At 36.1% G+C, this 19,299-nt stretch overlaps 6 protein-coding genes across 10 annotated transcripts; 2 read left to right on the forward strand and 4 right to left on the reverse strand.

Annotated features, from left to right (window-relative positions):
- Positions 1-54: 54 nt before the first annotated feature.
- LOC105272264 (S-formylglutathione hydrolase) lies at positions 55-1,925 on the reverse strand. The gene is made up of 4 exons (XM_011314304.1): positions 1,651-1,925; positions 1,493-1,563; positions 704-1,078; positions 55-465 (listed from the first exon to the last, which is right to left on the reverse strand). Exons 1-4 carry the CDS (start codon positions 1,810-1,812, stop codon positions 69-71), a joined length of 1,005 nt encoding a protein of 334 aa, XP_011312606.1. The 5' UTR covers positions 1,813-1,925; the 3' UTR covers positions 55-68.
- Positions 1,910-4,138, forward strand: Elp3 (elongator complex protein 3). The gene is made up of 5 exons (XM_011314303.1): positions 1,910-1,951; positions 2,099-2,340; positions 2,398-2,601; positions 2,660-3,764; positions 3,992-4,138. The coding sequence occupies exons 1-5, from the start codon at positions 1,933-1,935 to the stop codon at positions 4,072-4,074; spliced, it is 1,653 nt and encodes a 550-aa protein (XP_011312605.1). The 5' UTR covers positions 1,910-1,932; the 3' UTR covers positions 4,075-4,138.
- MFS18 (major facilitator superfamily transporter 18) lies at positions 4,132-7,020 on the reverse strand. The gene is made up of 7 exons (XM_011314302.1): positions 6,765-7,020; positions 5,681-6,201; positions 5,480-5,618; positions 5,313-5,409; positions 4,981-5,146; positions 4,696-4,854; positions 4,132-4,342 (listed from the first exon to the last, which is right to left on the reverse strand). The coding sequence occupies exons 1-7, from the start codon at positions 6,851-6,853 to the stop codon at positions 4,203-4,205; spliced, it is 1,311 nt and encodes a 436-aa protein (XP_011312604.1). The 5' UTR covers positions 6,854-7,020; the 3' UTR covers positions 4,132-4,202.
- A 564-nt stretch (positions 7,021-7,584) lies between these two features.
- Positions 7,585-10,434, reverse strand: Kat60 (Katanin 60). Its single transcript, XM_011314305.1, has 4 exons — positions 9,599-10,434; positions 8,900-9,435; positions 8,485-8,724; positions 7,585-8,176 (listed from the first exon to the last, which is right to left on the reverse strand). The coding sequence occupies exons 1-4, from the start codon at positions 10,148-10,150 to the stop codon at positions 7,978-7,980; spliced, it is 1,527 nt and encodes a 508-aa protein (XP_011312607.1). The 5' UTR covers positions 10,151-10,434; the 3' UTR covers positions 7,585-7,977.
- A 49-nt stretch (positions 10,435-10,483) lies between these two features.
- Positions 10,484-12,458, forward strand: Art8 (Arginine methyltransferase 8). Of its 2 annotated transcripts, none has more exons than XM_011314307.1 (4): positions 10,484-10,629; positions 10,956-11,070; positions 11,278-11,644; positions 11,732-12,458. In XM_011314307.1, the coding sequence occupies exons 1-4, from the start codon at positions 10,576-10,578 to the stop codon at positions 12,222-12,224; spliced, it is 1,029 nt and encodes a 342-aa protein (XP_011312609.1). In that variant the 5' UTR covers positions 10,484-10,575; the 3' UTR covers positions 12,225-12,458. The 2 variants fall into 2 exon arrangements, with proteins under 2 accessions (XP_011312609.1, XP_011312610.1); XM_011314308.1 differs by having other exon boundaries at positions 10,517-10,597.
- Positions 12,459-12,658: 200 nt separating this feature from the next.
- Positions 12,659-19,089, reverse strand: bbc (choline/ethanolaminephosphotransferase 1 bbc). 4 transcript variants are annotated; one of them, XM_011314312.1, is made up of 11 exons: positions 18,637-19,089; positions 18,247-18,555; positions 17,716-17,863; positions 17,318-17,440; positions 17,009-17,112; positions 16,621-16,755; positions 15,520-15,648; positions 15,089-15,220; positions 13,932-14,090; positions 13,635-13,760; positions 12,659-13,424 (listed from the first exon to the last, which is right to left on the reverse strand). In XM_011314312.1, the coding sequence occupies exons 2-11, from the start codon at positions 18,481-18,483 to the stop codon at positions 13,257-13,259; spliced, it is 1,461 nt and encodes a 486-aa protein (XP_011312614.1). In that variant the 5' UTR covers positions 18,484-18,555; positions 18,637-19,089; the 3' UTR covers positions 12,659-13,256. The 4 variants fall into 4 exon arrangements, with proteins under 4 accessions (XP_011312614.1, XP_011312611.1, XP_011312613.1 ...); XM_011314309.1 differs by lacking the exon at positions 15,089-15,220; XM_011314311.1 differs by lacking the exons at positions 15,089-15,220; positions 16,621-16,755.
- Positions 19,090-19,299: the final 210 nt, after the last annotated feature.

Below are 19,299 nucleotides of genomic sequence, written 5' to 3' on the forward strand. Positions count from 1 at the left end.
ATTGTATAAAGTGGAAACATTATTCGATAAATTCGTAAACTGGATGATAAATCAGCGGAGCGTGACGTTCAATTCTCGAGGTACTTGACGTGATGTCTCACGTGGTCGTCCATGAAGGTCGAGACGAAGAAGTAGCTGTGGTCGTATGACTCTTGCATTCTCAGGATGAGAGTCACACCAGCATCTTTGAAAGCTGACAGGAGATTGTCAGGTAGCAACTGCGAGATGAAACCGTCGGCTTTACCCTGATCTATCAGGATACTCAGGGGTGGTCCTGAATACGATTTCACGAGGTGCGTTGCGTCCCACTCCTTCCACGACTCCTCATCATCTCCCAGATACGACGAAAAGGCTTTCTTTCCCCAAGCACTTTCAATTGGATTGCCGATGGGAGCGAATGCAGAGACTGTTGTGTACATTCCGGGATTCTTCAAGGCGCAGATCAGAGCCCCGTGGCCTCCCATACTAATTAATTAATTCGTCAATTAATTATTAAATGAAAAAATTGAAATGTCATGTCTGTGAATCACTTGATCGCCAAATACTTTTATTTATTCATCTTTGTTTGAATAGATAAATATGAAAAATTAATACTGCAAAAATGTTTAATGTCCTGTCCTTTTAACCCCAGAGTAATAAAAATAATAATTAGGATAATTACCGCTGTAATCGTTAGAATTATTAAAATTTATTCTTTAATCACCTGTGACCCATGATGGACTGCCTCGAAGGTATCACTGGGAAATTACTGTTCACCAGAGACGGCAGTTCTTTCGTGATGTAACTGTACATCCGATAATTATTTTTCCATGGCTCTTGGGTGGCATCCAGGTAGAATCCTGCACCCTGTCCAAGGTCGTCGGCCTTGTCGTTGGGCACATCCTCACCCCTCGGGCTCGTGTCAGGAATAACCAGGACAACTCTATGCTCAGAGGCATAACGCTGGGCTCCAGATTTTGTTATGAAGTTTTGCTCTGTGCAGGTGAGTCCTGACAACCAGTAGATCACTGGGAGAGACTCGAATTCGGCTTGGGGTGGAAGATAAATTCCAAAGTTCATCTTGCATTTTAATTCTGAACTAAAAATTATAACAATAATAATAATCAAAGTCGCAGAGGAAAACGGTTTTTTAGTCACTCCGCTAAAAAAATATTGTTATTAAATAATTATTAATATAATAATTTTGCAATAAAAAAATTTTTTTTTCTCCACCAAAAAAATATTAATATTAAAAAATTATTGATATAGTAATTTTGCAATAAAAATAATTTTTTGGGGGGAGAAAAGCGACTTTTGTTTACAAAAAAAACATTTTTCCTTCAACTAATGATTGATTTCACATAAATTGAGGTGAAAAATCTTGTGAAAAAAATTGTTGTTTTTACCCTGACCCCGAGGGTCAGGTCTAGAAGATACTGTGATAATGGAATTTTTAAAACCAAAAATATTGACAATTTTAGATTTCTAATTAAAATGATCATTAATTTTTCACCTGTCGTGGGAGAATACCTTCTGCCACCCCCCGAAGCATTTATTATTCGAAACCAACGTAATTTCTGACATCTGAAATAAAAATCAGATTGTTAGTAAAAATTCTAGGTTAGAGTGTCTTTGAAAAAATATTTGAGGATTTTTTTAGTGAAATTGTACTTTGAAATTGGTAGACGATAGGTTTCCAGTCGTATGAATTCCCCTGAATGCTGGAAAATCAGTCTTGATCAGCGATGATGACGTCAAATTCCTGATCTCTCGAGGAGAGAACCGACTGCCTGCAATCAGCTTCAGACACTGTCTCAACAGACCAGAAATCATTCCTCATTCCATACAATCTGTCTACCACACGTCCAGCACGTGAAGTTCTCGCAGATTTCTCCAAATAAAAAATAGTGCCCCCCAAGATTTTTATAAAATAATTAAACTCGAGGCCCAGTTATGACGAGAAAAAAAAGAGGTGAGTCCTAGTGCAATTTCAACAATTAACATTTGAAATTGCCAAATGAATATTTAACCTAAAAAAAATCACAGATTATTTCCTAAATGTCTTCAAGAAATACATTGAATTGTTTGTATTGCATGACATTATATTTTTTATTTACAGAATTTGTGGAGACGAAAGAGGAGCGAATGGTGATGACGATTGGAGAAATAATCCAGGAATTGCTAGTTGCGCACAACGAGCACCGAGACGTCGACTTGAACAAATTAAAAACGAGAATATCATCGAAATACGGATTGTCGTCATCGCCAAGGCTCGTTGACATCATAGCAGCAGTTCCCATCGATGCCAAGAGCAAATTGCTGCCAAAGTTGAAAGCTAAACCAATCAGAACAGCCAGTGGAGTCAGTACGAGATCCTCTGTTTCGAAAAAAAAAATCCTAATTAATGTTTTCTTCCAGATAGCAGTGGTTGCAGTGATGTGCAAGCCTCACAGATGCCCTCACATCAACATGACAGGAAACATCTGTGTCTACTGTCCTGGAGGTCCTGATTCAGACTTCGAGTATTCAACCCAATCCTATACGGGATATGAGCCCACGTCCATGAGAGCCATCAGAGCTCGTTACGACCCTTTCCTCCAGACTAGACATCGTGTTGATCAAGTAATTATCCTCACCCTAAAAAATAATCACCAGCTAATTCCCTTTTTCACATCTCCAGCTGAAACAACTGGGCCACAGTGTCGACAAGATTGAATTCATAGTGATGGGAGGGACATTCATGTCTCTCCCAGAGGACTACAGGGATTACTTCATCAGGAATCTACATGACGCCCTCTCAGGCCACCTGAGCCACGACGTGGACGAGGCAGTGCGTTTCTCAGAGCGCAGCAAGACAAAATGCATTGGGATAACCATAGAAACACGTCCTGACTATTGCCTGAAGAAGCACCTGTCGGACATGCTGAGGTATGGCTGTACAAGATTGGAAATTGGTGTTCAGTCGGTGTACGAGGATGTGGCGAGGGACACGAATAGGGGTCACACTGTCAGGGCTGTATGCGAGAGTTTTCAGCTGTCGAAGGACGCAGGTTTCAAAGTTATCGCCCACATGATGCCTGATCTTCCTAACGTGGACATCGAGAGAGACATCGAGCAGTTCATGGAGTTCTTCGAGAATCCAGCGTTCAGGGCTGACGGTTTGAAGATCTATCCGACACTCGTTATCAGGGGAACTGGACTCTATGAGCTATGGAAGACAGGAAGATACAAGAGCTATCCCCCCAGCACTCTGGTTGATTTAATTGCTAGGATTCTAGCCCTCATTCCACCCTGGACGAGGGTCTATCGAGTGCAGAGAGATATTCCAATGCCTCTGGTGAGCTCTGGGGTTGAACATGGAAATCTCAGAGAGCTTGCTCTCGCCAGGATGAAGGATTTTGGCACAGACTGCAGGGATGTCAGGACCAGGGAGGTTGGCATCCAGGAGATTCATAATAAAGTTCAGCCGCACGAGGTGGAGCTCATCAGGAGGGACTATGTGGCTAATAATGGGTGGGAGACTTTTTTGTCTTATGAGGATCCAACTCAGGATATTCTTGTGGGACTTCTCAGGCTCAGGATGTGCTCCAGTGATACTTTTAGGAGTGAACTCAAGGGTCGATGCTCTATTGTCAGGGAGTTGCATGTTTATGGCAGTGTTGTGCCAGTTAATGCCAGGGATCCAACGAAATTTCAACATCAGGGATTCGGAATGCTGCTGATGGAAGAGGCTGAGAGAATCGCCAGGGAAGAACATGGATCTGTTAAAATTGCAGTTATTTCTGGTCAGTTTTTGCTATTGAAATAATTTTTTACCACTCCAGATCTTCCAGGACTATTCATTTTTTTTTTTTTTGAAAATTTATTCAATATATAAATATCTTGTTTCGTTTGTTTATTTTGTTATTTGTGAATTGAATTGAATTTTCATATATTCAAATATCGATTTGTCTGATTTTTGCATTTTGCGGGTAAATTGTTGTACAATAAATTGTTTTTTTTTTATTTCCAGGAGTTGGAACGAGAAATTATTACAGAAAAATGGGATACGAGTTGGATGGGCCTTACATGTCGAAGACGCTGGTGAACAAATGATTGAGTAAATTGAATTTTGTAAGAAATAGATAATAAAATAATCGTTTTGCCTTACCATTTACTAATTTACAAATTTATTCAATTAAGTTAAGTATGTACAAAATTTTTTGACATCGTCACGCGTACTCTCATATAATCGCCTGGCCGGAACCAAATGTTAGATAAACGGCGCAGCCCAGAATGTCGATAAAGGCTGTTAAAACAAATACTGCGGCCCAGCTGTGGGTCATATGGAGGATGTAACCAGCTAGGTAAACGCCTAAGAATCCTAGAATCAACGAATAACTCATGAATTATGGATTTTATTATTGTAATCGAAGTGAAGAATAATCTCAAAAAATCTAATAATCTGAATAAAAATGGGAAATGGTAAAAAGCTGCAGAACTAATTAATAAATGAATAATTGAAAAATAAAACATAAAAATATGGAATATTTGGAAAATTTGGAGGAATTTTATGAGAAAGTTTGTAATTTCAGTGAAAAAAATTTATAGACCGCAGATTAATGAATATCTTTCGGTGAAACCACGAGATTGAGGGGTTGGCAAATAATCCAGTAATTTCCTCGTGCAAATAAAATAATGAATTTCGCAGATGAGCTGATAATTATGGTTTCATACCCGGAACTGCGCCGACTGAGTTCATGAGACCAAAGACACTCCCTGAGTGCTTCGGCGCCAAGTCTGATGGATTCACAGCAATTGCTGTATTATGAAACCCCGTGCCACCGATTATAAACATTAGACAGAGCATTGCACTTTGGAATGTTTCAACTGTTGCTGTAACAAAAATTGTCGCATTACGCGAAAATCAATTCGTAAAAATAATTAAATTCATCCAATTACATCATATTAAAATGTGAAAACAACTGAGAGACTGAAAGTCTCTTACTCATCTCTATTTACCTAATATAAGTAAATTAACGGCTTGAGTTACAAAACAAATAGTTTCCACGATTTTTCTCGTCGCTGTGACTGTGTACCCAGCAGTAATTAACCTCTCGGAGAGTATTTTCCCCAGGAAAGTGCAGGGAAATAAAGAAAGCCAGGGTACCATATTCATCACCCAACTCTAAAAACAGCATGAAAATATTGAATCAAACGAAATTATTGTTCAATACTAAATTAATTACGTTAATTACGAAATTATCTTGGAGATAAAGTAAACAAGTGAAAATTAATGAATGCAGTAAATTAAATGCAGAAATTTGTAATAATAGTAGTAATAGGAGTCCTACTGGCACGTCTGGAAAGGTATCATGAAAGTACGTTGGCATCCACGAGAGTAAAACGAAGAAACAATTATTCTGACAGGCATGAGCGAATACACAAGACCTAGACATAAAAATGATCAATTAATCGAATTATCGAGTAATAAGTAATTCGTGGAGTGGCATTTGTGTACCAGAAAGGCGATTTCGACCAGAGCTCTCTCCAGGGTAGACTCTTGCTGGATTCTCTTGAATTTCTCGATGTTGTTCTCCTCCTTTGAGCATTAAGTGTTTGATAATAAAGTAATAACGTCCAAAGTAAACCTAGACTACCTGTAAACGACCAATTAATGATTTATAATCAATCCCATATCGAATCGATAATAAATAATTACCTAATACTTGAAAGACCACAGCCCAGCTGAATTTCACCAGCAAATAAGAGCCAAGAGATCCAGTGAGGAGTGTTCCAAGGGCTGATCCTGACGTGAGTAATCCAAAAAATGAGGCCCTCTCTGACTCATCGAGGTGCTGACTCGTAAGACTTATTACACTGGGGAAATGCATACCCTGGAAGGCCCCAGTTATTGTTCTGGCCATTGCTATGATCTCGACGTAGTGATCACCACTGGAAAACTCCTCGATGACATTTGGAAGGGTAAATGTAGTGAAGGACCAGCCAAGGGCTGCAATCCACATAATCTTCTGCCCTCCAATTCTGTCGCTGATGTATCCACTTGCCACCTGGGTCAGGGTGTAGCCCCAGAAGAAGCTCGAGAGAATTATACCAGAGTCTGCTTTACTTAATTTTCTCTCTTTACTTATTACGGGCATCAGCAGAGGCACTGATGTCCTCGTTGCGTAAAGTAAACATGTGCCACATAATAGTGAGATGAACCAACGTTTTCTCTCCCTTCTGTAAATTACAATATTAAATTATCCTATGCAATATTATTATTATATTATTACCTGTATGAACAATCCAAACTGTAAAAATCGAACGGACACAAGAATGACATTTTTTTTACATGACTCTTTAGCTCATATCTACGAAATGAAGGGAGATAATGGCTTTATGATTGATATATTTTTTCTAGAGCTAAATGAGAGCTACAAAAAAGGTATCGATGGAATTATCAGTATCTCTCTTCAATTCGAAGATATCGTCAAAATACTGGCGCCGAAAAAAAAGTTTATCCAGAATTATGAATTTCACAACTTCCCAGTTCGAAACAATAAATAATGGTTGTTTATTTTAATTAATCCGGACAATAACCTGCTGCTAGACAATCGATTGAAACATTGTTAACAAACAAAACTCTGACATCGTCAGGGCTAAATAATTAATAGAGTTCTGAGGGCCTTGAGAAACTGTCAATAGAATAACTAGAACAAAAGAAAACGGATAACCTAATAAAACCAGCAATTCTCGACTATACAAACTGTCAATTGGTGAAAAATAAATTCTTGAAGGATTACCTGGACCAAAATGAGTTTTTCTCTTCACTCCCTGCATCCATATTAACCCCTGTCAACCTGTCAGTCTCCCCTGACGTTTTTATATCCATGGAATTAACTCAAATTCCTCGAATTAATGCATCGTGTCATTGATGTATCAGTCAACCTGAATTAAAAGACTTCCACAAAAGATAAATGTCATGACAAAAAATTCTAAACCTCACACTTGTGCATTTTTGGTGTTACTGACTCTCCAGATGTTGATTGTCGGTTCAAGTGCTTCCAGAAACACGCGCCTGCGCATTCCATTGTTTTGTGAAATCATCTGCGAGAAGTGAAAAAAAAATATTCACATCTCCAAATCCAGGGATTTATCATAATCATTCAATTAATAAAAATTGAAAGATTAATTAATTTGGCGGGAATTTTTTTTTTCATTGTCAGTCTGAGGTGTGTCCTTGGGGCAGGAATGGAGAGCAAAACCTGTTTTCTATTGGATCAAATTCCATTGTCTAAGAGAGACATCTTTTGAATGTTCAAAGTTACCGCCAACAATTATTTGTTCCAATCGCGGTTATTACGGTCACGTGGTCGCAATTCTCGATAAACAAATCGATTTTAATTGGGGGTATCGAAAATTCGAAAATTTCGCGCCCCACATTTTTTGCGGTTTTTACTGCGCAAATTGTTTACAATTTTTATCGTTAAAGTATATTGTTTATTATATTCTTGAAATTCCAATTTGTTTTCCAGGTATTCAGTGATTATTTATAGACAATTCATTCTTTAAATAAACAATGTGAAATTATTGTAAATATAATCCAATAAATAAACGCGTAGCTCAATTACTGTGTTATTATTTTATTTTCTTATTTGAATTTTAGATTGATATTCAATAGTAGTTAACAGAACAAAAGTTAATTAATAGAAAATTTTGATTTATCTTGATCTTCCCTAAATTACCATAAAGTCAATGCATATAACACTAATTCAACATAAAAAATTCGACAGAACAAATTAACAGTATGACATCTACAAAGAATAATTCTAGAATCGTCTGCATAATTTCCAATTTCCCCAAAAATATTCGAGAAACCTTGATATCATTTGAATCCCAGATTGATAAGAAAAATCCCTCAAGGATTAATGTTTGAACATTGAATAACTGAAATAATTATCGGTGATTATTCCCGCGTGGAAGACTTCGGTATTTATTCCCCGATGGAGGAGTTGCTTACGAGGAGCCGAATTCACTCATCCATTTTTCATATTTCTCGAGGTCCTCCTGGGATACGCTCTTGTTGCATTTTTCTATGGCCTCGTGGAAGTCCTTCGACGACACGGGCAGATCTAATTCTTCCTTGGGAAGTTGTCTGATTTGATCTGGCCTCAGTCCAGCGATTTTCCTCCGCATGGACATCATGGAAGCATCTCTGCAAAAAAAAAAGAAATCAAATAAAATAATCGAATTAAATAATAAATATCCACTAAAAACAAATATTTATTTAAATATCAAAACCACATTTCCACCTTCCCAATCAAAATTCAATAATAAAACTTTCAAATTCATTGAAATTTATTCTCATGTGATCCAAAAAAAAAAGAATTAAGAATAAGAATTCTATAACAAATGTCTAATACTGTATTTTTAATTAACATTGAATTGATTTAACAATTACAATGATTGCACGTGTAGAAATCCACGAGATTCTTCTAATTAAATTCGAATTCGAGAATTTACCTGCACACATTCGTGATATCCGCTCCAGAATAGCCCTCCAACCTGCGCGCTATATCCGCATGATTAACCGAAGTATCGACTTTAACATCTCGGAGATTGATCTTCAGCAAAGCCTCTCGTCCCTCTCGATTGGGCAACGGAATATAAATTCGTTTCTCCAATCTCCTCCTGAGAGCCTCGTCAATGTCCCACGGAAAATTGGTTGCCGCCAGCACCATGACGACTTTACTGGAGTCCTCACTGCCCCAAAACAAAGCCAATTATCTTATCCAACAAATAATATATTTAACAATGCAACAATAATGATTTATACATGAGAAACTGATGCCTGGGTGCATAAACGATTTAAAAGATTTCTACAATGAAAAAAAAAATGACTTTCGGAAAATTTACTCCCCAGAATGTCTAGAATTACCTATTTGAACTGATTCCATCCATCTGAACGAGCAATTCTGACTTGACTCTCCTGGATGCCTCGTGCTCAGACTCAGACCCACGTCTTGAGCAAAGTGAATCGATTTCATCGATGAAAATAGTGCTGGGTGCGTAGAATCTTGCCATTTCGAAAAGCAGTCGAACGAGTTTTTCTGATTCACCTCGATACTTCGAGGTGAGTGTCGATGACGATACATTGAAGAAAGTTGTGCCACACTCTGTTGCGACAGCCTTAGCAAGCATTGTTTTTCCTGTTCCTGGTGGTCCTACCATCAGGACACCCTTCCAGGGACGTCGAATCCCCTTGAAATAATCTGGCATCCACATGGGCAGGACCACAGCCTCTTCCAGAAGTCTCTTGGCTTCAGACAAATCTGCTATGTCGTCCCATCGAATGTTCGGATTTTTCTGGACAATATCACGCTCTAGGATATCTACCAGCTCTCTGTCACCACCTGCTGGCTCAAATTTACGTTCCTCCACGTCTATTTCTCCTTTCTCATTATCCGTTCTCTCCTGAAATCATGAAGAATCATTTGTAATTAGTAAACAGCAATCAGTGGAGATTAAAAAGAAAATTTACTATTTTTCTGACTAAATTTATGGACAATTTTGTGGTATTTTTTGATGGTTGTGATAATTTTTGACGGGATGATGTTTAAGTCGGGAATAGACCGACCTTTTCGTCCTTTTTCTGAGATTTTTTATCGTCTTTCCTTCCAGAATTGTTCCCCTTGGCCTCTTGTTTTTTTCCACTAGCTGTCAGGGGTTTTTTCACCCCAGACCTAGTCTGCTGCTTTCCCCGGGTGTTGGAGGTGATTTTACTCGTGGATTTTTGCTCTGTTGGTGTCAATGGGGGCCAGACATCGGGATCACGAGCACCTGGTGCATTCCAGGATGATCCAACGTTAGGGGACCAGAGGGCTGGATCTCTCGTTGGTTCCTCGAACTGCAAACAAGAGCTTCCCAGCATTCTCTCTGTTCTAACGTCGACTTTGAACAATTGCAGCGTGTGAATCGATGCCTTGACTTTCTCAAACTCCTGGACAATCTGATGCTGCACCAGCTGCCACTTTGATTTTCTCGTTGAGTCCACTATTGTTGCTAATAATCTGTGAATCTGCTGAACAACACCTTGATAATAAACACCCGATGTGTCGTAATTTCCAGTCAGTGCAAGATCTCTCGCTAATTTTGTGTTTTCACAAATTTCGTTTATTGACACTGCCATTGTTGCTCACTGAAAAGCCAAGCGATCATTTAATTCCCACAATTTGTTGTTAACAAAATGCAGGGGATACAAGGGAAAATAATTGTCGACTATTAAACACTTGACGTCTAAACAATATTCAGAATTTTTAATTACTGGGGAATAACTTGATATTGTTATTATTATTGTTCAAGGCAACTGTCAAAGTTGTGACCATTTTTGTCAGCTGAGTGATTCAGGTGGCAGGGCTGACCCAATATTTTTTTTTTGGGGGGGGCCTCATGAGGTGTTTCACGCCCCTGGGCAGTTTGAAAGTTTCCGGCAAAGAGGAGTTTTGGAGTGGAGTGCGGGGGCATTCAAACCCCCGGAACTGAGCCACTACTTTAGTCAATCCTCTTTGGTTTCAGGTTTCACTTTTTGATTTTTCAGAGAATTTTCCGGGAAAAATGGCGACTGTAGTGACTAAAGATGAGTATTTTGCGAGTTACGAGAATCTTGATGTAAGCAACTGTTGTTATTAGTTAATAGGAGATTACTTAATTAATTTGATGACAGGTGCGAGGGAAAATTGGAGATAACCAAAGAAAATGCCATGCGATTACGAGGGAATTCTCAGTAATTTCAGATTAATGAATTGCGTTTTGTTGTTATGATTATGATGATTATTATTATTTATGATTATGGTTATTATTATTATAGTTAGATAAAGAATTTTTTTAGAACCTATTGTTTTTTGGGGATGAATTCACAGGAATTAATTAAACAATCTAGTCCCTCTGCCTTTTTTTATTTATTAGAGATATTAATAAACAAATACTTTTTTTAGGTTCATAAATTGCTGTTGGCTGACAATCCACGAATGACAGCATATAAAAATGCAATTATGAATAATAAAGATTTATTTGCGGGAAAAGTTGTAATGGACGTGGGTGCGGGCACCGGTGAGTTTTTTTTTAATAGGCCAATTATTTGTTAATAAAATTATTAAAAGCCATTGGAGTTCATTTCTCCCTTTTTTATTTGTTGTCGGACTGCAATTTGGGGGTTAATTGCATTTTTTTTTCGATTATTCTTATTTTAAAATACGAATTATGAAATAAAAATACAAAATTGTTAAATAAATGTGAAGTTTTTCTTATTTGTTCAAGGAATTTTATCAATTTTCTGCGCACAAATTGGGGCGAAGATTGTTTATGCTGTTGAGCCGACTCGATTGTCGTCATTGATTGGAAATATTGCTGCTGAAAATGGTGTAGGTCATATTGTCAAAGTTATTCCCAAGAAGCTTGAGAACATTCGAGATGGCACTGTCGAGGTCGTTGACGTAATCATCTCCGAGTGGATGGGATTTTACCTCGTCCACGAGGGGATGCTCGATACGATAATCACAGCGAGGGATCGATTTCTCGTGACAAATGGATTAATATTTCCTTGTATCGCAAAATTGTACGCAGCTCCTTGTCAGATTCCGGAGTTTTTCGAATTCTGGAATGACGTTTGTGGAGTTAAAATGGAGTAAGGTTTTCGAATACCTTGGGGATCGATAAATCTCAAAGATAATTGAGAACGATTTTATTAAAATTGAATTCTGTATCGTTTCAGAACGGTTGGGTATAAATTTAGGGAATCAAAGTGCACGATACCAGAGATAATGATCGTGAAACCCGAAAATTTACTGTCAGATGGAAAACTCGTTGCCTCGCTAGATCTGACGTCCGTGACAATTAATGATTTGTCGACGATTGGGGGCCGGGATTTGGTGTTTCCGGCGAATAAATCGGGGAAGTTGCAGGGGATCTGCGTGTGGTTTGACGTGGAATTTCCGAATTCTTCGCAGCTGTCAACATCTCCTAGGAGAGAGCCCACCCACTGGAAACAGACGGTCATCCTTCTCCCTTGCTGCATGGAATTCGATAAATCAGAACCGATTGCTCTGAAAATAACAGTGAGAAGGGATAAGCGGAAGCCTCGGTGGTATCGTCTTGAGGCCGAAATTCTGAATCCTGAGGAGACTGAGCACGAACTGCCCTGCGACTGCTGGCTGATCAAGTGCATTGTAACGAAAAAATTTATTCTAGAAACGGGGAGTTATTGATAGCAAATGAATTTCTGCCATTTGGGGGACAACTGGAGTGAACGAAACATTTTTACATTTCGTTTTTACGTGTCTTTTATTTTCATCCTTTGTTAACAAATTATTTTGATGATTTAGAGCACTTCTTTTCACGAAATAATACATTTTTTTAGTTAGTACGTTATTTTTAAGTTTCTACAAAATTAAGTATTATAGATTCGCTGTTTTCTGCCGAAAGGCACTAATTGTTTATAATTATTCTTCAAGGAGATGGAGATATTTTTTATTAAAATTTTTATCGCGTCCTGTCGTTTTTATTACAATTTGACAGATGAAGAAATTTCATTATCTCATCATTTGCCATTTTTTCATGAAATTGCAGGAAAATCTAGTTTTTCATTTCTATTAAAAATTTTGGAACTTTAAAATAAAAAGTCATTGTAAAAATTACAAAATTTTGTAAATCATTGAATTTATTTCGCATTTCGAATGTTTAGGATTAGAATTAATAGTTTTTTATTATGAGAAATAGTTAATTTTTGAAAAGTCTACCCCACCACCTTGAGAACAATTTCGTTAAACTCGAATAGAGAATGAATTAATTTCAATATTAATTGTGATTGTGGTGCACAGAATGATGATAAGAAATGAAATTTATATCGATTATGAAACAAGACAATATTCAACACAAAAATTAATGAATAACATCTCAGAGTTGTAAAAAAAAAGAAAAGACGAAAAATAAACTACTGAAACTCAGTTCTCCGTGATGACAATTAATCTGCAATTAATTTATCGGATTATTACATATGTAAAATACAAATATAAAATTACATATTCATTTATGTGACAGCGTAGTCATGAAAATTGTAACTGCACCGATTTATTTCACAAATTCACCATTGATTATACGTGAATCATTGAAAATTTTATTGGGAAAATCTCTAGAATGATTTCTAGGCGATTTGCTCCATGACGAGGAGAAAATATGACAATTCGACGAGAGGACGTACGGATTTTATATATATTTTTTCTTTAATCACAGATGGACGATCAATGATGTTTTTTCGATGGTCGCTGACGTTGCGTTCTCGATGTACCATTTTTTTCGGATAAATTGTCTGTTGAGTACGGGATCCTGAATAACATTATTTTCAGGTGATCACATATTTCTAAACACACTTGCGAGCAATACCGGAAAAAATCAAATGTCACCCAAATCTGTTAACAGAAAAATCACCTTTTACTATTTTTATCTTTATTCAACCCCCAACAATTTAGAAAACGAATTGAATTTCTATGGAATTTTGCAATACAATCACCCATTTTTTTATTAACAATAAATTAAGTCCTTTTCGTTAAAGACATAAAATCATATTTTCTCAGGACTATTTCTGACTGTAAAAAATATTTAGAAGAAAAATAACTTACAAAACACAACCACAGGACATAATATTCCTTGATAAAAAAGTTGAAGTACTGATTGAGAAATAGCATACAGGGGCCGATGAGGGCAGTATCCAAGTACTCCATCTCATTCTTCGTCATGTGAGCAACCTGAATAATTAATTAAGACTATTACAACACAATAAAAATGCAGGTGAACCCCACCCGATAGAATCGAGGGAACGAAATGAAAAAGAAATATAAAATAAATGAAATCTCATTCTGGAAAATTAAACTAAAAATTCTCTGTCGTGTCTAATTAAAAAAATACCAATTACTCACAACTAATCGATTGGTAACTTTAGCAGCGACCATTCCAAAAGCCAATATGTACAATGCAGGATGAGTCTCATAAACATTCTCAGCACTTTTTCTATAAATAATGAAGGCCGGCACCACCACGAGACTGAAGGGAATAATCGGCGATAATACTGAAGTTCCCTAAAATCAAAAACACCTTATGCAGCACTCAAATAGCAATTCATCAATAAACCGAGAAAAAAATGTGGTAAACTGCAAAAAAGTCCATTTCAAATAGAATTATATACAAAGAATTATCGTCCACCTGAATTTACTGAAAAGAATCAATTGATTCAGCAGAAACAAATTTTTTCTCGTTGTATTTGTCCGTTTTAAAATTCGAATGACAAATCGTAATGAAAAATTGAAAATTATTCATTAAAAAAATGTAAGACTCATTACGTTTTGCCACACAATTGGATATAATTACGATAATTATTATAATTATCATAATTATATTATTATTATATTATATTTCTGTGTTTTTATAACTAAATGTTACTGGTCAAGGAGTAATTTCATCGGAAAAATTAGTAATTAAAAGGATTACGTGCAAAATAATGACCAGTCAATTAAATTCAAGCACAAAAAACCCATTACACTATTATAATTGGAGTAAAATATTAATTCTAAAGTACCATGCAGTGAAATCGTAATGAATGGACTGATCTACAAACGCAGAATTTCCTACAATTGTGCAGTGAATATTTGTTGATCCCACAATTTGATTTAGCAACTTAAGACAGAAATTTTATCGGAGTGGATTTCACACATCGCGATTGTTTACTTCCACCAGATTTTTTGGAGGCGAGAGAAAAAATGAAAGTATTAAAAATCATATCCTCCAATTATTTAAAAAATCCATCCAATTAGGATAAAAAAAAATTTCGAATATCAATATTCATTGCTTTTTTATTTTGTAATTGAAAAAACAACGAAACTATATTTTGAAAATTGAAATTGAATTGAAAAAAATAGAAAGATTATTTAATTGAATTTTTATGAGAATTTCTTATAGAAAATTTGTCCATTCAATTTTTTCATACTGACCAAACCGAGCGATTGAGATATTAATATTTGCTGGAATACCTAGGGCAAGTACGTGTGGCTCGTGAGTAACGAGGAAATAAACAACTTACAGCGACAGTTGAACCATTTTTTCCGACACCACCAGCAAGAATGACGGATAAACTGCTTTGCGCAAGTAAAATAGCAATTCCCACAGCTGCCCACAACGAAAAGACCTTCACCTCAGTGCCAATACATGGCAACTATTCCAAATAAAATCAACTAATTATTTAAAAAAAAAAAAAGACAAACAAATACTCCCCCAACAATTCAACAACACAAAATATTATCTGTGCGATTCTCAGTGGCGAGTGTAAAAAATCCCTAAACCTCCCTGGCACCGATGAAATAAGACAAAACAGCAAGAAAAACATTGAAAAAACATGAAGTGATTAAAAGATAAAAATTGGGATCAATTGGGTTACGAAGATTCATCAGGAATTCTTCCATGCTGCTTTTGCCAATTAAAACTGCGTAATTTCTCAGACTGAAAATAACTTACTGCTATTGTGGAACCATTTTTTCCAATTCCACCAGATGCAAATACTTTACAGAATTGAAGGAACACGTAAATGTAGCCGGCATAAAAAATCCCCGCAACCAAGTTTGATAATGTACTGATTCTCAGGATCTAAACACAAATATTGAGCAAACAGAGGTCTTAGAGGAGAAAGAAAAAGTCAAGACTCAACTAAAATGACAACTTGAGAGAAATTCAGGGACAGAGAGGATGTACCAGCATCTAAGCGTCATTTTCACTGGAAATAAATCAGAGAAAATCATGGCGAGAGAAGAGGAAGTCAAAATTATTTCGACATATTCGGTAGGAAATGTCAAGGCAACGAGTCAATTCGATCGAAAATATTTTAAAAATTCCATTTTCTGATCTGTTTTTGTTGAGAGCATTTCCAATTCTGTAGGAATTCCATTCCCTTCCAATAATATAACTTTAAGGTTTAATTTTCATGGAATTTGTTGAGAATTGATAAAAATTTTTTTTTTTAAGGGGATGAAACCCAGAAAATCCTTGACATTTACCATTAAAATTCATAATCATTCAATAACAATAAAACGTATCAATCACTCCACAACTAAATGAAGAAAATGTCAAGCAAATAATATCGAAGAAAATGTCAGGAGCTACAAAAAACTTTCCCTGGGCCCTCGAGTAATCTCACGCTTATCACGATTTCAAAAAAAAATCTACGAGTGGAATTCACGACGAATTATCACACCTGAACGACAATCGATGCCTGAAATAAATTCTGATGAATAAAAAAAGTAGTGCATTCTCATTCCAAATCACCCATTCACTACGTACATTGTACTATGACAGGAAAAAAAAAAAAGAAAAACTCTCCAAAGAGAAAAAAAAAAATGGAACGGAAAAAACGGAAAAAACTGAATAATTGATTAGTGAGTATTTTTGCAGTGATTATGAGTTGCAGTCAGCGTTTTTCCTCATGCCATGCCGATTGTCCATCGATTTATCGGAACACAATATATCGGCCACATCTGGCCGTCAAAATAATTCGTCAATGATCTTGTGTTTAATTGTTCTTTTCGTATCTCTCACTTTAATCGCTTTAATTGTTAAACTTACAGCTACAGTAGAACCATTCTTGCCAACTCCACCAGTAAATATCACGGAAAACATGGAATATAAGCTCGTTAATGCACACACAGCTGTCATACCGCCTATCAAATATTTAAACTGTAAACCGTTTATGTAAGGCATCTGGAAGAAATTTGATGTTTTAATTATACTGGTACATCGTGAAATTATTCAGCTCCAGTTCATTAAATCCATGAAGTAGACCGAGAAGATATAATAGGGTTATCATTTGAAAGGCAAATTGTCAGTGGAATTCACCGGAATTGCTAAAACAGCAATGATTAACTGGTGAATACGTGACACTCGTGTGCTAATGTGATTTTAAACACTCAGCATAAATAATAAATAATAAATTTTCAACAGTTATTAATACAACCTCTGTTCTCCAGACTTCTGGCCCAAATATCGCGGATATCAGGTGAATTCCCATTATTGTGAACTGAGCCTCTGTTACGTCGATTTTCCCGAATTTCAGGGAACCTGAAATTATTGACAATTATTTGATTGTTTTGAAATAATTTATGGCTTTAAAAAATTTAATTTCAAAATTAATTTTCCTCATGCAAATCTTTGAATCGAATGATAACAGAATTTAATGGATTTCATCATTAAATTGGGATATAATGGAATGTAGAAAATAATAATGTCGTGTTTTGTAAATAAATCACGGTGCAATTGTTATTACCTGAAACGTACGACTGCCAATGAGCACAATAGAACAAAGTCATAGCGCAGAAACATTGGAAAAACATCCACGTTGGATAATACCCTAATTGTACAGCGATGCAGGCAGACAATGCGACGAAAACTGAAAAAAAAAAGAGAATTAACATAAAAACTGTAATAAATAATAATAAACTGTAATAAATCCTCAAAAGAATCAATAAAGAATTCAAATAAAAACATTTTGAGTGTTAAAAAAATTGAGTTTTGTAAATAATTCTGACGTAATAATTCATTAGCAGAACAATTAGATTATTGGAACGTGCAGTGGAGTCGGACGAACTGAAGTAATTTTTCTCACTTCACTGGTGATGACTCATCAATACATAAAAATTATAGTTGAATGATTAAATGAGTTACCAGTGGAGACTGAATCACATCCATGGTCAAACAATTCCCCAAGAGGCGACGAGGTTCCTGTTCTTCTCGCCTGTTTTCCATCTATTGAATCCAAACTTTGATAAATAAATAATCCTAGAGCGCAGAGGAAACAGGCCCATCTGGGTGCCTAGAAATATTATAAATAAATGATAATAATGATAATAAAATAATAAAATAATAATCAATCAAATTTAATAAATGAAATTCCATTATCAGTTTAAAATTTTTCTTCAATTTTTAAAATATCCAATTACCAATTTCTGAATAATTCGCGAATTGATTTCAACAATTCATATAATTAATTAAATTAATTAATAATCTTTCAAAAACACACAATTTAAAAAAAATGAAAAAAAAAATGCATGATTGTTATTTAAAAAAGAACTGGATATTTCCGGAATACTCAATTGAGGTAACTGAAGTGATTGTTAATATTCATAAAAGAAAACTTCAAATGAATCATCTATTTCAGTATATTCCGCATCCGATAAAAAATTTCGCAATAAATACCTCGGCTTTGGCATCAGGACTGTAATAAACAAGAATAAGTGTCGTGGCAATGTTAATAATAAGTCCAACAACAGTAATGAGATTCGGTGCTAGCCAAAGTGGAACTTTGCTGACAAGCCATTCCCACCAGGGCTGAAGATAAGCATCAAGTAGACTAGCATTGGTGCAGCTGTACTTGTGCTCAGAGAGTCTCTTCAATTGTCCAGAGGACAATATCTTCTCCTTGTAAAAATGCATAACGTATTGTCCCACGATATCTCAATTTCCACCAGAATTCACTTCCTCGATTCCCCAAATGATTACCCAACTCTGAAAAATCCATAAAATCACATTGAAAATAAATGAAAATAATTGAAGAACTAAAATTTATTATTATTCTCAAACCCGTACTAATTTTCATCAGACGATCAGATTTCCATTCCTTGGGGCTCGTCAGGACGTTTTCCCAGTGATTGGCCTTCAATCACCTTCAATTATCCAAATGACACGATTTTTGAGGTTATAATTCACCTGTCCAGTACACCTACTACTTTAAGTCTACTTTAAGAGTAATTTGAAGAATTTTAGGAATTCGGATGAACGGAGGTGTTGATCATCATCTGGAGTCTCCAATGTCTCCAGTCTTTGAGGTATTGTTTATTTTTGGGAATTCTATTTGGAGTATTTACACATTCAATCACTGGCACTTGTCTTGGTACTTCTCGTTGACAAGTACTTCAAGTACTGCCTCTTTGGGGATAATTACGAGCGGTGAAAACCGCTTTGTAACGCGTGGAAAGACGCGTTTTTTTTTCAGATAAAGCTGTAACTGATTTACTGGAGTTTTCTTTCGGTAGGGGAATATCATCAGTGACCAATGGGAATTGAGGAAAAATTGTAATTAAATGGGGGTGGGGGTTTCGGGGGAAATAGTAATGGAGATTGGGTGATAGGGTAATCACCTGATAGACAGCCAATGGCGGTTCTTTGGTCGTGTCCTTTTGTAAGAATTATCAGAGGAATTATGTGATAAAATTAAATTTCAATACCTATTGTTAACAATTACAATAATAA

Source organism: Fopius arisanus, unplaced genomic scaffold, assembly GCF_000806365.1.
Source record: "Fopius arisanus strain USDA-PBARC FA_bdor unplaced genomic scaffold, ASM80636v1 scaffold00152, whole genome shotgun sequence".
Lineage (NCBI taxonomy): Eukaryota > Metazoa > Arthropoda > Insecta > Hymenoptera > Braconidae > Fopius > Fopius arisanus.